At 39.8% G+C, this 17,276-nt stretch overlaps 1 protein-coding gene across 6 annotated transcripts in view; it reads left to right on the top strand.

Moving 5' to 3' along the window:
- Positions 1-17,276, top strand: part of CCNY (cyclin Y) — a 318,450-nt gene that overhangs the window by 229,183 nt on the left and 71,991 nt on the right. For all 6 annotated transcript variants that reach the window (XM_058681492.1, XM_058681488.1, XM_058681491.1 and 3 more), the window contains one exon: positions 8,696-8,770. In XM_058681492.1, the coding sequence (XP_058537475.1) occupies positions 8,704-8,770 (67 nt within the window). In that variant the 5' untranslated portion in view covers positions 8,696-8,703. The remainder of the gene's footprint in view (positions 1-8,695; positions 8,771-17,276) is intronic.

Here is a 17,276-nt window from a genome sequence, read left to right as displayed (position 1 = left end):
CTTCTGTTCACTCTAAGGGCTTATATCCTATCCTGTAGGACATTAAAATAAAGTTTCTAAACCAAAGCACTTTCTTTTTTAGTTTTTTTAATTTATTTTGAGAGAGTGCATGAGCAGGGGAGGGGCAGGGAGAAAGGGAGAGAGAGAATCCCAGGCAGGCTCTGCACTGACAGTGCAGAGCCCCATGCGGTGCTCGATTTCACAAATCGTGAGATCATGATCTGAAGCCAAAATCAAGAGTGAGACACTTAACCGACTGAGCCACCAGGTGCCCCTAAACCAATGCACTTTTATTTTTTTATTTATTAAAAAAAATTTTAATGTTTATTTATTTTTGAGAGAGACAGAGACAGAATGCGAGTGGGTTGGGGCAGAGAGAGAGGGAGGCGCAGAATCCAAAGCAGGCTTCAGGCTCCGAGTTGTCAGCACAGAGCCCAATGCAGTGGTCGAACTCACAAGCCGCAAGATGATGACCTGAGCCGAAGCCGGACGTTCAACTTACTGAGCCACCCAGGCGCCCCCCAAAGCACTTTTAAATAAATGATGTTAGATTAGTAATTATGCCAGGATAATAGGTGAGACCTAAGACCCAGCTCACATTGCTGGATGGCCCATCCATGCTGGAAGACCTCAGTTCTGTTTCTCGTTAGGGCCTCAGGTCATGTCCCTCATTTTCTTGGCATACTCTCTTGTAGGCCTTTCAAAGGATGTCTTATATTTTATTTCACATTCTTAAGTGCTTGTAGTGTGAGAGCTTTTAGTTTTTCTGCTGTATTGGCAGAATAATCTGTCTTTAGTCTCAATGTTAAGATCTTTAAGGGGCACTTCGGTGGCTCAGTGGGTTAAGTGTCTGACTTTAGCTCAGGTCACAATCTCATGGTTCGTGGGTTTGGGCCCCGCGTCGGGCTCTGTGCTGACAGCTCAGAGCCTGGAGCCTGCTTCAGATTCTGTGTCTCCATCTCTGTCTGCCCCTCCCTGGCTCACGCTCTGTGCCTCTCTATCTCTCAAAAATAAACAAACATTTAAAAAAAAAAGATCTTTATCTCCTTTGGTTCATCTTAAGATAGAGTATTAGAGACAGTGGAGAGACTTGTGGGGGGGGGGATGGGAATAGGGAGGGAGAGTAAGAGGAGGAAAAGAGTGAGTGGAGGAGAGACTGAGAGACAGGTTGGAAAGAGGTAGAGACGCGGATAGGTAGGTTGATGGAGAGAAAGAGAGCACACGAATGAGAGTCAGACGTGTGTGCAGAGAGATGCACACAGAGACACAAACATGCAGGCACAGACTCAGACCTGGAAATTCACCACATAGGTGTGTGGACCCAGAGATACGTGCTCACATACATGGTCCACCCTCAGGGGTGCAGGCAGCTAAAAGTAGAGAGTAAAAACAGAAAATAACCAAATCTAAGAGTGTTAGAATAGTTGTAGGAATAAACTCAAAATCAGCAGGAGTAGAAAAGATAGCTTTAGAATTAACTGGAATTTTGGAACCAGCAGTTTGCTGCCACAGCAACAGTGGTTATTATAAATGGGAATGTGATGTGGGCTGTTGGCATTGGGCTTGCCTGGTAGCAACCGATGGAGCAAACCAGTCGGGGCATGGGGGTCAACCATTTGATTTTGAGCTCATTGCACTAATAAATGGAAATAATCACTGATTTTTAAGCAGTGGGACAGTAGTAATTTTTTAAAAAGTAAATGAACCTGATTTAAAATTAACAGTCTATTTGTTGATTTCATCATTGCCTTGAAGATCATAGCCAGATTTAGAAATATATCTACCTAAAACTGAAATTAAAAGTTTGAGATTTTGATCATGTCAAATATTTGTCTAAAGACAGGAAATGATGATCACCTGAGGCTGGCAGTGCAGAAAAAAGAGGTAGAAGGTGGAAAGTTTCTGTTTTGTGCAGGTTGTCTTTGGTGTCTCCTCTTCCATCCATATTAGACCCAGTACATTTTAGGCCTTGCTGCACTTTCTTGTTTTCCTTTTTTGGTTTTCCTAGCATTCTAGGCCAGGAATGATAGATGATGACTCCTGCTTATCCTGGGAATTATTTTATTACATGAGTCTTTTATAATGCTGGTGCTGGTTTAGAAGCCAAGATGAGTAATTGTGGACCTTTGATATTGCGACATCTGTGGAAAGAACAAGAAAATTAGGTTACCTGGCATAGGAAAATACTGCTGAATTAAACTGGTTGGCAAGTACACCCTTTGATCTTTTTCAGTTTTGAATAAAGGGATTCCATCATCACCTGTCCTCAGCTGAAATGGGCTGAGAGCGGTGTGACCAAACATCTCTGTTATCACCTGAAAGTCAGGCAGTAGAGTATTAGAATGTCTGTTCCATTAATATTTTAATTTGACTGTGTATTAATAAATATCATCATGATAAAGAAGCAGTCAGTAGTTTAAAATTCTGCTTCCCAAGATTTAGGTTGAAGTCAGTGCTAGGAATCCCATAACATTTCTTAAAACTGCCTTTTCTCTCTGAAGTATCACTGCCTCAGAGGCTAGTTCATCTTGTCATTATGGATCACCTTGTCCTTTTTTTTTTTAATAAGAGGTAGGAGAACCTGTATCAGGAGTGTGAAACACTGAAGTTTTAAACATCAGTTTCCAACCGGGAGTCCTTAGAAAACAGATATTGTATAATGATGGTTTAGCATTATCTTTATTGTCTTTTTTAGCATGCATATTTTGAGCGTTTTTTGTCTTTAGCACTGAACTAGATGCTGTGGAGTAATGTTTTTTTAATACCTTAAAATTTTAATAGCCGTTCTTTATGGGGCACCTATTGTGTGTCAGATATCCTGTTTTTTGCTTTATATGAAAAAATTCTAATCTTCACAGGAGTCCTCTAAGTTAGGTTATTTGTCCATCTTATAGATGGGGAAAATGACACCCAGAATAGTATGGCAATTTGCCTAAGGGCATGGAGTTAGCAGAGATGTATTCAAATCTAGATCTTTTACATTATGTAGGGTGCTATTTCTACTCCACCATTTGAGCTTCTCTTTGGGGAGTGAATGATTCTGAAAACTGTAGTACAGTTGATTTTCAGCATTCTTAATGTGGGTTGTAGAATTCGTAGAGTGTTCTTGATTGGTTTTTTATTCTTTTGTTTTCTCTGCTAGAATTTCACACCTTAGAATTAGAAGTATGCTCTGTTAGAGCAGGAACTTGATCTGTTTTGTTCACTTCTGTATCCTCGGTGTGTGGAACTCAACAGTATCTGGCACTTAGAAGATGCTTATTGATTGTTGAATGAATGAATGAAAAACTTGGCAGGTTGGACTTGCCTTGACAAACATCCACAGTATTCATACTCATGGTATCTAATAAAATGCTAATTTGACCCATCATAATGTAATTATTAAGGCAAATATGTGATAGAAATAACATTTTAAAATCATCTAAATACATATTTTGTCTCACCACCATTACTTTGAAAATCAAGAATGCATTCTCATGTCTAGGAAATAGTTCATGTAGATAATAGGAAAGCTAAAGACACAGACATGTTTACCAACCCAAAGTCATCTTTTGTTATCACAGGACTGAGCACAGTACCTGGCATATAGTATAGACTCAATGAGTGTTTGTTCAGTTTAACTTAATTGAATTGAATGGACTTGCCAGGAGGGGAAAAACGCAGTATAACAAATGCAGTGCTTTCCTTAAGCATTTTTAAGCACACTATTCTTTGTCTCATAGGATTTGGTTAGATATTTCATTCTTCATTATTTATTGCTGGTCCTGTACTTTGATGGGGTCATGTACTTCATCTTGTCTCACTGACTAAATTGTAAATTCTTGTTGGATAAACTGCATCTCAGCCTTCTCTGTGCCCCTTCCAGAGATTGCCCAACTGCTGACATCGCAGAGCTGTTGGCTCCTATGGGTGTCACTAGCCAGCTTATCTCTGTGGGTCTTTTCTTGGGGATGGAAGTACTGCAGTGGGGATTTGCCCTTTTTAGTCAGAATAGTGTGGTCTCCACTAAAATTATATTTAAATGGCACCCTGCCAAGTAGATATTTAATTCTGTAAGTTATTACTTCTTCTGGATAAGTTAGCACATTAGGTACTTCAGGAGTTTGATGGGCCAGGTGGGAAAAATCAAAGCCTTGAGTGCTCTGGTAAGGTGAGTTTGAGGGCAAGGCTAGGGCTGTGTGAGTTTCCAGGAGAGGATTTGCAGAGGGTGAGGAGTACTTAATATGGTGGTGGATTGAAGGAGGATTATTGGAACAATTAGTGTTTAAACTATGACTTTAAGATAGGCAATATACTGTCAGTTAGGACTTTAGCAGAATGGTTAGCATTCTTTAGCAGTGAAGTTTATTTCATCTATCATTTCTGATTTTAAGCTTAATGTTTCATGAATTTCTTCCTTTTGATCCTTGCCATTCAGAAACATCACTGAGCTGAACTGAGATGACTACACTCTTCCATGTGTGTTCAACTTGTTAACATTTGGAGTATCACTTTTCCTGATTGTCTGCAGTATGGGGATTTTTTTCTCTATGTCTAAAGTAGTAGTTTTGTCATGCTTGACTTCAGAGTATAAGTTTGGGTGATATGGCCGGTTTATTTTGCTTGGCTTGTGAGAATGCTGCCTTTTCCCATTTTTTGTTCCCTGAAAAGTTGGAGTTCTCTTGCCAAAGCACATATTGTAATTGCCATATTTCTCTTCAGGATCTGGGGTTGCTCTTTTAAACCTGTGTGTAGGATATGGCTGCAGTTCCTTGTACCTTTGTCTTCTGCCGTTGTGCATATTTAAATCAGTGACAGATAAACTGGGTTCTGTGGTTGGCCCACCCTCACATTAAGTTGCTCTGAGAGATCTGGCTTTTAGACTTGTCCTGTGCAAAGTTAGCCTGTCGGCCTGTACGTGGCAAAAGTTTTAGCACTTTCCTTTCTGTGGTTAGGAAATATGAATCTGGGTTAGGATTGGAGAAAATGCAAACCAGCATGTTGTTAAATGCTTTTTTCTGAGTAATGTCCTGGCAGCTTGTGAAAGTGTTGCGCTCTAATGTATCAACATCTGGGCATGCTTTCAGATGACAATTAGCTGATGATCTCTGATGTCCTCAGCAGTGCTCCATGTACTCTTGCATCTAGAAGAAGAGATTTCCTTGATATTTCTTTGTGTAGAGACTTCCTGGTTATTTCATCCAGGATCTGGATCCTAAAATTTAAATTCCAGGGAGAACTTGAGAAAGATTATGTGAACCCAGCTTTAAGGGCTTCTGGATTTTCCTCTGTGTTGTCTTTTGCCTGCTTCCTATTTCATACTCTAGTCCTTCTAGGGCAGTCAGGATCTGAGGCAAGATCAGGCCTAGAAGGGGTAGTGGGAAAAACCCTGGACTCTTCATTTCAGCTGGAGACCAGAGTTTTGGTTCACTTAACCTCTCAGCCTCACTTGCCTTATCTGTGAGTGTCATGTCAAACTCTGATCTTGAAGACTCCTCTGAACTCTTTATGACTTGCTCTGTGTCATTGAACTGGGTAGAGATGATACCTGGCCTGTCACTCACACAGAAAACCATCTCTGACATGAGCGAGTGTTATGTTCAGACCTACAATTATGACTTGGCCATGAAAGAAACCTACAATAGCCTGTTGCTGTATCACACTTGGTAGGGACAGTGTAAAACATGATTCCTGCTGTTTGGGTTCTGCCAGGAAGAACAAGCAGTTGCTACCATCCCCTGCCCCTGTGGCCCTGTTCTGTTTAGACCAGGAGGTGTGTACACACATGGTGGCTGCTGGCAGGACAAAGGCACCTCCACTCAGGGGTCTCTCACAGCCCATAGTCTTTCGTCATGAGTTCCTTACAGCACGCGGCCAGTGCTGGTGGGGACACTCATCTTGGTGTCTGTGTGCCAGTCTTCTCTGACCTGTGGGAAAGGGGTGTGACAGCCACAGCCAAGAGAGCCTCAGGGCATCTCATGGGAACACCAGCATGGGCTGTAGAAATAATAGGCCAGGCACCTAGAGGATAATGAAGGCTTGAAATCATTTTTCACAAGTAGTTTTAAAATGTAAGTGTTTGAAATTACAAAACTTAAAAAAAAACAAAGTAATAAAAATATGCTCAAGGCAGGAAGCTTAGAAAACATGGAAAAGCAAAAAAAAAGAGAAGAAAGAAAGAAAAAAGAAAAAAAGGGCTCAGTTGCATTATTCAAAGGTAACCAAATGTTAGTATATATTCTTTTAAAATGTATTCTATACCTATGCATATCCTCCCCCCAGATGATATCATGCTGCTTTCTTTACCTAATGGCATATGGTATTGCTATTTCAACATTAATAAAATATTCATGTTGAATATTTCATGTTTTTTTTTTAATTATGAAATAGTCTTTATTTGTTGAAGTATATTGGCATACAAAATACAGTTTCAGGTGTACAATGTAGTGATTCGACAATTCTATACATTATACTGTACTCCCTATGATGAATGTAGTTCACATGATTTTTTTATGGTGGCATAGCATTCCACCATCTAGGCACACTATTATTTACTAGAACAAATGCCCTGTTATTGGCAGCCCTCTCTCACAATCTGTGAATGTCTCCATTCTTAGCAATTTCTAGGCTTTGTGACCATTATAGCATAGAATCCTGATCTCTAGGGATTGTCTTCCAGGATATTCTTGAATTTAAAAAAATTTTTTTAATGTTTTTATTTTTGAGAGAGAGAGAGAGAGAGCGCATGAGCCGGGGAGGGGCAGAGAGAGAGGGAGACAGAGAACCCTGCTCTGTCAGCACAGAGCCTGACATGGGGCTTGAACCCATGAACCATGAGATTGTGACAATGTATAATTGACTGAGCCACCCAGGTGCCCCCATTCTTGAATTTTGAAGTGGCAGGCTCTCAATTCCCTAAGAAATGGCTGTCTTGTGGGCTCCACTGTTGGCTTGAAACAGGAAAACTTTACATTTTTGCTTGCGGTGAAATGACTCTTAAAGAGAACTGGTCTGCATAGGATGGCCTGTCTATTTTTCAAACATCTAGATTAAAAATCTGTCATTAGACAGTCTTCCCACAACCACACCCCTGCAAACAAAACAAAACAGAAAACAAACAAACAAACCTGGTTTGGTAGATGAGTCCAAAATGGGTATTAAGGGAACCAACCAAGAGGTTGCAGTGCTCACACTGTCCAAAGCTGAGGAATTGGGTGCTTGCTTTTGCTCCACCACCAGCATGGAACACCACAGGCACATTGGTTTTCAGTTGATATTTTTCTGTGGGGACTATAAGTTAAGGTTTTGGAAGTTAACAACATTCATCATGTCTGGGATTACATATATGCCCTCAGTTTTCATATGCTGAAGTCTTCAAAAAAATAATTGTGAGTAGCACATTTGTTATTTGACCTTTTTAGAACAAAATTCTACTTGAACAGGAAACCCCTTGATAAAAACTCACTTTCACCAGGAGATATCTGGCCTAAATTTATCTATCTAGTTCAAACTGAGGCAAGTATGAGAATTGTCTTTTTTGGCCTTTCTCCTCCCCATCCGCTTTAGCTATGAAACTGCTACACTGTGTATATAATTTTAGTAGTTGTCATAGAGGAAGGACCAGATAATTGAAATAGCATTTAAGATTCAATTTGCATTTCTTTAATCAAGCACCCAGTGAGAGGTCAGGAACTATAGTCCAGTAAGTGATTGACTGATGTGGGAAGATTGCCTCACTTCAGAGGTTTGCTGAGGTGAGTCTCTGTGGATGAGTGATTAGTAGGTGTTGCTTCTGGTATGTATATGACCGTCCTTTTTTTTTCCCCTTTCCTTTTATTTTTGACTTGATTAGCTGTTAAAACTAAAGATAGATACCATCCATTTTTATTGGTATTGATTAGTTTTCTTTGAAAATTTATTGAAATAATTGAACTCAAAATAGTTTTCATTCTGATTGCAGAGAGGGTTGACTACTGGAGACTGGAATCTTAGGTCCCACCTGGAGGGGCTAAGCAGCTGCTGCGTCTCAGCCCATTGTACCATTGGGGCGGGGAGCCAGTGTTGCCAAATGATCTGATTTCTCAAGAGAAGCTGGAAATACAGATTTTTTTTCTTTGTGGTGTATGCTCGATATATAAAAATCATTTTATGTTGGCTCAAATTAAAAAGAAATGGATGAATCAGATGAAACATATCCATGGCCCCAGATTATGCCCACAGATGGCTAATCTGAGGCCTCTACTCTGAAGGATAAGTTTCGCCTTTTTAGAAAAGAACTGTTAATTAAGCAGAGTTTGTGGATGCTGATTTGGCTTAGATCATTCTATTTCAATCACCTGTAATAAGGAAATACCACTCACATAACTGCAGATTTTAGGTGAGTCCATTGTAGCACATAATTCTCCTTCAGTGGTATAACTCTTTCTTGCTGTTCTGTAGTATCCTGGGCACAGAGCAGACTTTTAAAAAGAAAATGGAGTTTTAGGCCAACAGATCTCCCAGCAAGTGTCTAATTTTTGTGTGTGACTTTCTCAGATTTCTAAATAGCAGTGTTCTCAATTGAACCTAGAAGGATCTATCAACACAATAACTAGGTTTTTTTAAATACATCCTTGAACGTATTAGCAATTTAAGGTTAAAAAAAACTGGAAATTAATCTTGACTTCCCTTAGTTATCAAATGAATATTGATGTATTTTCTTTTTCTTTCTTTAAAGATTTGAACATGGAATTCAATCCTTCAGACCATCCTCGGGCCAGCACAATATTCCTCAGTAAATCTCAGACAGACGGTAGGTTACTAATTTATTTGTGTTTCTTAGGGGGAAAAAAGGCTCATGTTGGTAACCTAAGTCTTGATTTTCTACTGGATGTGATTCTCAAGGTAAAAATAGAATCCCCTTTAGTAATCCCCAAAGTGTGTTGTTTGATGGTGTTCTCTGGGGTTTCTTTCTTTTGTAGTAAGTTACGTTTTTAGAATTTCCTGTTTGCAGCAACTATCCTCATTTTGCCAGTTTGCCGAATTATTTCTGTGTACCTTCTATAGTAGCAGTTTTTACACTAGAGTCAGACATTTTCCTTTAGGAATTAATATTTACATAAAACTCTAAAGATCAGAAGTGTTTGTTTTTTTAGTTTGTTAAAGAAAGCAAAATATAATCCTTAAATATAAGCAGTAATATCTCTGTTGTGCCATTTGAGAACTGAATTGAACCTGTATACTAAGGTAGATGTGTTCTTTTTGCCAAACATCTACTAACCAGCTTATTCTGCAATCTTTGTGGTTTGTCCCAGGTATGTGTGGAATTTCTATTAGGAGTTTTTCTCTCTTTTTCAGCCCCTAGCTTATCTCACTGTTCCCTGGCCCTTGGCTACAAAAGGACAGATATAAGTTATACAGTATAGTGAACATGAAACTTCTCAGTTGGTTTCCTGTAAAAGAGTAGCAGGAGAAATTTGTTAGATGACAATGTAGTGACCAGGATATTATTTTACAATGCTAGAGTTCTATGTGATTCAATCCGTGAATCACTAAGCTAAGCTCTAATTTAGAGAAAATCTGAAATTGACTAGAAAATAATCAAACATATGTTAAGACAGAGACTTCATTTATAAGAACTGATAACTTTTCCATAATGTTTAGATGACAATTTTGACATGGCATAATGCTGAAGTAATATTGGTGATCTTTACTTAAGCAGGCCACTGACTTGATCTGAAAGAATTTGGTACATTTACAAAACAATCAATGTTTCCAAGTGTAAGAATAATGATTCTAGGCGTCAAATACCTGTGAAATAAGTTTTGAATATATTGGGTAAAAGCAAAACAGAACATTTTTCTCTTGGCCTGGTAAAGTGGGAAGCCACTGGGGGGTAGGATATTACAAGGGAAGAAAAGTGACAGTGGGGATGACGGTTTGGAACAATGAGAATCTAAAACAAGTTTTTGTACTTAATGAATGCAAGGTTGGCATACTTTCAGGTTTGGGTCCTGTTTCCTGTGATTTCAAAGTATAGACCAACATCATTCAAGATATTTTCTAACTAGATGCAAATAGAATTTCAAAAGAGCCTCTAAATAGATGACATATACCTTGATTGTCATGGTAAAACGAAATGAGATTTTCTGACCTAACAGAAGGATTGCTCAGAAATGAGTTGGGAGGAAGTGTATCTTCCCCCTTCACCTTTACTGTAGATCTCATTGCCCCTTCCTCTTCTGGAACATCAGGGTATTGGTTACTCAGACCCTTCTGTTTAATCCTTCAGTTTCTCCTTAAAAGCTGGATCTTTCCATTCAACATGTAAACCTACTTGAGTCACACAAGAAATACAAGAAAAGGGTTGATGGGGTGTGGAAAGCAGGGGAAAGTGGGTGATGGGCATTGAGGAGGGCACCTGTTGGGATGAGCACTGGGTGTTGTATGGAAACCAATTTGACAATAAATTTCATAAAAAAAAAAAAGAAATACAAGAAAAGGAAAAATAATCAATAGTCTCTCCCTGAGCTTTCCTCTCTATCTCTGCTTATCTTAGCATTCTCTTTTCCACTGGGATCTTCCCACCAATGCAGTTCTGTGGAGCATATATGGTAAGGTTGCTTGGGGACATTCTGGCTTCTGTTAGCTCTTTTGACCTCTTATGTGGCATTTGCTGCCTTGCTCCTTAAAACTCTGTTTTGGCCTTTTATATTTAAACAGGCCAATTTGTTGAAAACAAGTCTCTCTAATGAACAATTGCTTTATAAATAATTGAAAGAAATAGGTTTTAAATATAGGTAAATTTGGTAACTTTAATAAGTTAATTCTTCGGTGTATTGATTATCAGTCAGGGAGTTATTTGGGGAATTGGTCCTGAGAAACCCTCCCTTTCTTTAAGGTCTTTCTCAGGCATCTTGTCCATTTATCCCTTTAATGTTGGTATTTCTAGGTTTCTGTGCTTTATTATACTCTCTTATCTTCTGGGTTTGCGCACAGTTCCATGATTATGGTATCCATTTCAACTATAATGTCTAGCCAGATTTTTCTCTGCAGTGTTCAAATCCCTTGTGTCCATCTGCCTGCTGGGTATCTTTATATGTCTCTAATTCAGCATGTCCCAATCAGAACTTAGTAACTACACCTGACGCCCTGCATTTTGTAATCTACACGTCCCCCAGGCCAGGGAGGCCTTGAATTTTCCTAGACTCCCCCCTCTTCCCAAGTCTCACATTGCTAGCAGTAGTGCTGGAGTGGACTCACCCTGACTTGCAGGAGCCAGTTGTGCGCATCTCTTCCCAGCTCCAAGTTCATTGACACCATCTTGGGAGTTTGAAAATAGCCACAATAGGAGTTTTTACACCATAGAAGTTGGCAAATGCTACAAATCAGGGCAGTTTTTTTTTGTTTTGTTTTGTTTTTTAAGGCAGCTGTTAAACTTTTACCAGCACACCATTGCAGCCAGATGATCAAGGTTGTATTATTTTTTACCTCTTAGACGTCCCTTGGATCTGACTGCTCTTTACCCATTCCCATTGCTGCCACCTCAGTCGAGACTCATATTTTCTCACTTGGATTACTCAGTAGCCTCTGGACTGGCCTTTGACCTTATCTCTTCCCAGCCCTATGTCTCTACTATTGCTAGGTGAAAAGATTTTCTGTAAATCGGATCTGATTATGCCACTTGCTGGCTTAAATTTTTTTCAGTGGCTCCTCAGTTGCCTTAGAATTAAATTTCAGATGCCTTAGTATGATAATAGACAGCACCCTTCATCATCCATGAAGTGCCTGACTTCTCAGCCCACTTCCTTCTTTTGAATCTCTGTGCTTCAGCCATATGAAATCCCTTGCATTGCCCCTGGTGTGCCATGTGCCCTCATGTGCCTTTGCGTTTACCTGGAGTTCCCCTTCTGTCTTCTATACAGCTCATTTCTTCAGTTGCCAAGACTCATTTCAGCTATCACTTCTTCCCTGAAGATGTCCTCGATGCTTTGGGCTGGGTTAAGTGGGCCTTTGGTGAGCTTGTGCTATAGTGTCTGAATGCTTTCTTCATAGTGTGAACCATATGGGGGTATTTAGAGCGATTTTCTTGTCTGTGTTGCCAAATAGCTCCCAGAGGGAAAGGAACATGTGATAAAGGATCTCAGTATTCCCTGTGTGCCCTGCTCTGCCTGGTACAGAGGATATGTTCAACTCAGATGATTGAAAGAAGGAAACAAATGACACAGCCATAAGACATTTTTTGTTTGTCATCATTCTTTACTTGCATAGACTTACATTTTCATTACAAGACTCCCATACTTTTTTTTTTTAATTTAAAACATTTTTTAATTTTAGAGTATGAGCAGGGGAGAAGGGCAGAGGGAGAGAGAGAGAGTCCTAAGCAGGCTCCATGCTAAGCGTGGAGCCCAGCGCAGGGCTCAGTCCTACAACCCTGAGATCATGACCTGAGCTGAAATCAAGAGTCGGATGCTCAATTGACTGAGCCACCCAGACACCCCTAAGACCTTCATACTTCTTTTTTTTTTTTTTTTAAGTGTTTATTTATTTTTGAGAGAGAGAGAGAGAGACAGAATATGAGCTGGGAAGGGCAGAGAGAGAGAGAGACACAGAATCTGAAGCAGGCTCCAGGCTCTGAGCTGTCAGCACAGAGCCCCATGTGGGGCTCAAACCCATGAACCATGAGATCCTGACCTGAGCCCAAGTTGAATGCTTAACCAACTGAGCCACCTAGGCACCTGTAGACCCTCATACTTCTAAGAGTAGTAGAGCAGTTCAAAATTGTAGGTCTTTCCTATACCAATTTATTTTTAATTGGAAGAAATGTCATAATCTGAGATTATAAGGCACACAGCACCCTTTAGATTCCTTTCTTTTGAATCTGGTGATCCCTCCTTTCTTCTTGAGGTTGATGTACTCCTTTGGTAGTTTTGACTACATTTGTGGGTAGGAGGCTGTTGTTGGGGTGATGGCAGTTATGTTAGGGCAGCTACTGCCTGGGACCACAGCCAGGTGTTCTTTTGCCTTTGCAGCTCTCTGCTGTGCAGACCCATCATCCTCTTTCCTTCTTCAACACTTTATGGTCTGATGAACACTCTCTGTCTGCCATGCTCCCCACTGGCCCACTGTCTGCTCTAGGTGGTATCTGTATTAAGTCATTAGGAGTTAGATTAGAATCTACTAAATTCTTTTCTCTGTGATATCAAAGAGATGTAAGCTGGCCTTGGATCCTTTTTCTCAGTGTTCAGAAGGAGACTGGAAAGTTTATCATAACAGAATGATAATGTAGTGCTTGCCTAATTAGATCTCTACCAGCTGGCTAAAGTTAGGGGTATTCTGTCCAAAGCCAGACTGACGGCTCACTCAGTCTTTTCCTCACACAAATGGGATGTCATTGCAGTATTTCTTTTATGAGAGTCACTCAACAAAGAAGGGACCAGGGCTTCGTCTCAGGAGCAGGTGGGGTCCTGGGGAGTTGCCAGGTGAGAGAGAAATTAGTTAGCTTGGCCTACCTTGGTTTTTCATGCTATCATTTTGGCTTGTGGGGAAGAATTACAGTTCCTAGTAGCTTTTCCTTTTCTATACTATTTTATTTATTGTTTTAAAGATGTGAGAGCCTACTCTTAAGTACTAGGAGAAAGCAGCCAAACCACATCTTTTTAATTTTAACTAGGTATGGTTTATAGAGGTTCTTTTGCCTTAAAAAAGAATTTGTACAAAAATAAAAACTTATGTGTGTGTGCTTGTGTGTGTGTGTGTGCGTGCACATGTAATCTGTGTTCAAGAGTTCCTTGAAACAATTAAAGGAATAAAAACCACTGTTGAGTGACTTGAAGCCAAAGTAGAAGTGTTAAAATTCAGAAATAAAAATATGAGCCATGGTTTTTTTGCACATTCTTTCAGAAATACTGAAATTGAAAAAACTGTTTTGTGGCCTTCCTTTGTTTAGGGTCATATTTTTGTTCCTGGGCAGTGTTGAACTTCTCTGTCATGAGGGAACCAACCTTTTTGTACTCCTTTTATCTGGCATTTAGAAGCAGCTGACCCTGTGCCCTGCCGAGAATCTCTTCCATCTGAGCATTCCCATGACCTTTCTCTTGTCACCTTTCCCACATGTCCCGGTTCTCTTTGTTACCCTCTCTTGTGCTGTGTTCTACCATGCCCTTTTCTCCACCTCTCTGTCAGTCACTCTCTGTGTCTCCCTTACAGCTTATCAGGTTCCATAGGGAATATTTTTGCTGTTAGATATGGAAGAATCCATAGGACCCCAAAGCTTTTACACCAGTGATTTTCATAATTTTTTTTCTTTCGCTTACATACCATGGGAATTAATTTTGAAAAACTATGAACTCCTTGAACATTTTTATGTTTGCCAAAAAATTTTCATCCTATCCAAGGATGTAGTTTTTGATGTATTGTAAATATTGACATTTTAGAGTAAAACTATCTGTCTTTAAAAAAATGTTTCGGGGTGCTTGGGTGGCCCAGTTGTTTAAGCGTCCAACTTCAGCTCAGGTCATGATCTCACAGTTCGTGAGTTCAAGCCCCACGTTGGGCTCTGTGTTGACAGCTCAGAGCCTGGAGCCTGCTTCAGATTCTGTGTCTCCCTCTTTTTCGCCCCATCCCCACTCATGCTGTGTCTCTCTCTCTGTCTTAAAAATAAATAAAACATTTAAAAACATTTTTTTAATGTTTCAAATAAAATCTCAATACCTTAGTGATTTGATAATCCACCATAAATATACCATAATTTAAAAATGTATGAACAACTCTTCTTTAACAGTTGGAAATTTCATATGATTTCTTTTTCATTTTGAACTTGTATTTCCATGTCATTTTCTCCATAGAGTTTTATCCTAATGTAATATATATATTTTTTAATGTTTATTTTGGAGAGAGAGAGTAAGTGTGCACACATCCCTGTATGCAGCGGAGGGGCGGAGAGAGAGAGAGAGAGAGGGAGACAGAGAATCCCAAGCAGGCCCCAAGCTGCCAGCCCAGGGCCTGACACAGAGCTCAAACTCACCAACTGGGAGATCATGACCAGAGCTGAAATCAAGAGTCAGACGCTTAACCGACTGAACCATCCAGGTGTGCCTAATATAATATATTTCTATGGATAGGTCTGCTGCAAATCTGATCTGTCTTCCCTTGTTGGTTAAGGACATTTTTTCCCTTGCTGTTTTCATGATTCTTTCCTTGCCTGAGTATTTTGTGAATTTGACTATGATATGCCTTGTTGATGGTTGATTTTTGTTGTATCTAATGGGAGTCCTCTGTGCTTCCTGGATTTTGATGTCTGTGTCTTTCCTCAGGTTAGGAAAGTTTTCTCCTATGATTTACTCACATAACCTTTCTACTCCTATCTCTCTCTCTTTCTCCCTCTTCTGGGACCCCTATGATTCTGAGGCTGTTCCTTTTTACTGATTTCTCTAATTCTAAATTGTGCTCTTTTGCCTTAATCTCCCTCTTTTTTTTCTGTTGCATTATTCTCCATAAGTTTGTCCTCTATATCACTGATTCTCTGTTCTGCCTCATCCATCCTTGCCGCCACGACATCCATCCATGATTGCAGCTCAGTTATAGAATTTTTTATTTCATCCTGACTAGCTTTTACTTCTTTTATCTCTGCAGAAAGGGATTCTAATCTATTTTCGACTCCAGCTAGTATTCTTATAATCGTGATTCTAAATTCTGGTTCAGACATCTTGCTTGTATCTGTGTTGGTTAAATCCCTGGCTGTCGTTTCTTCCTGCTCTTTCTTTTGGGGTGAATTCCTTCATTTCATCGTTTTGAAGGGAGAAAAGGAATTAATGAGGTAGAAAAACTTAAAATTAAAAAAATATTAAAATTAAAAAATTAAACACACACACACACACACACACACAAAATCGAATAAATGATGCTAGATCCTAGGTGTGTTTTGGTCTGGGTGGTGAAAGTGGCTTGATAGAGAAAAAAGGGGGGGGGGGGAAGGAAATCCTTTGACAATTTGAAAAAATGAATACACTGAAGTAGACTAAAATGAAATGATGGAAGTAAAATAGAATTTGAAAAGATTTACACAGAAGTAAAGAATATAGTAGAAAAAAATTAAAATATTTTTAATAAAACTTGAAAATAAAAATGAATTTTTTCTCTTTCTGTATTCAAGAAAAAGAAAAGAAATGAAAAAGAAAAAAGGAAAAAAAGGAAATTGTTTGAATATTTGAAAAAGTGAATACACTGAAGTAGACTAAAATAAAATGATGGAAGTAAAATAGAATTTGAAAAAATTTACACAAAAGTAAAGAATATAGTAGAAAAAATTAAAAATATTTTAAATAAAAATTGAAAATAAAAATGAATTTTTACTCTTTCTGTATTCAGGAAAAAGAAAAGAAACAAAAAAGAGAAAAAAAAGAAAGAAAATTGAATAGATGGACCTGCTAACAGATTGAAATATGACTGAAATTACTATGTTTTCCCATAGAAGTCAGGCTATGAAGTGCTTTATACTCCATAAATTAAGTAGGTGGTGAGACTTGTGTTCTTGAAGAGTGAGGTTGGCCCAGATGGGCAGGGCTTAGTGTAACGGCTCTGTTCTCCACTAGATGGCCCTGCTAGCCTACCGGGGTGATTGTCGTAGAGCTCATAGGTGCGTATGCGCATGCGCGGGAGCAGTGAAAGTGGTGTCACCCAGCTACCCATTCTCTAGTATCAGAACTATGTTCTCCCCAATCATCAATTGTGCACCCATCCTTTGTCTTCAGCTTTCGTCCACTCCCTGCTTTTTCACTGTCTGTGACCAAGCCCTAGGTAGTACCTCTCTTCTGAGTTTTGTCTCAGATATGGCTGTTTTCCCTGGCCCCTTACTTCTGAGGGACTGCGGCTTTGACCCATTCCACCCCTCTGTGGGGGGTCTCACCGAGCAATGGCCAAATGCTGGCTGCACCCAGGAAAGTTCCTGAGACCATGCTGCTGCTGATGACAAGAGACTGTGGCCAGGTGCCGGTGTGCCCCAGAAAAAGTTCAGGAGATAGTGTAGCAGTAGCGTTTCAGGGATTTTGGAAAATCACAACACACATCTGGCACCAGGCTTGACCCTTAACGATCTTGTTCCAGCGCCAGCCAATGTGGCCATTCTCCGGGGGTCTGTTGGGCCCAGGTGGCCTCACAGCCTCTATACCAAATGTCCTTCCAGCAGTGGAACCGCTTTTCCCCATGTGGCCCAAGAATCTCCTGGACCCCACTCTGCTCCTGGGGATTCGCCCTTCCCACCAGAGCACTGCCAGGTATCGAGCTGCAGAGTTGCAGACTGTGTGCTCCCCTTGTTTACA

This window comes from Neofelis nebulosa, chromosome 8, assembly GCF_028018385.1.
Source record: "Neofelis nebulosa isolate mNeoNeb1 chromosome 8, mNeoNeb1.pri, whole genome shotgun sequence".
Lineage (NCBI taxonomy): Eukaryota > Metazoa > Chordata > Mammalia > Carnivora > Felidae > Neofelis > Neofelis nebulosa.
Note: the sequence above shows the minus strand (reverse complement) of the source record. Positions and strands in the feature narration are given on the sequence as shown.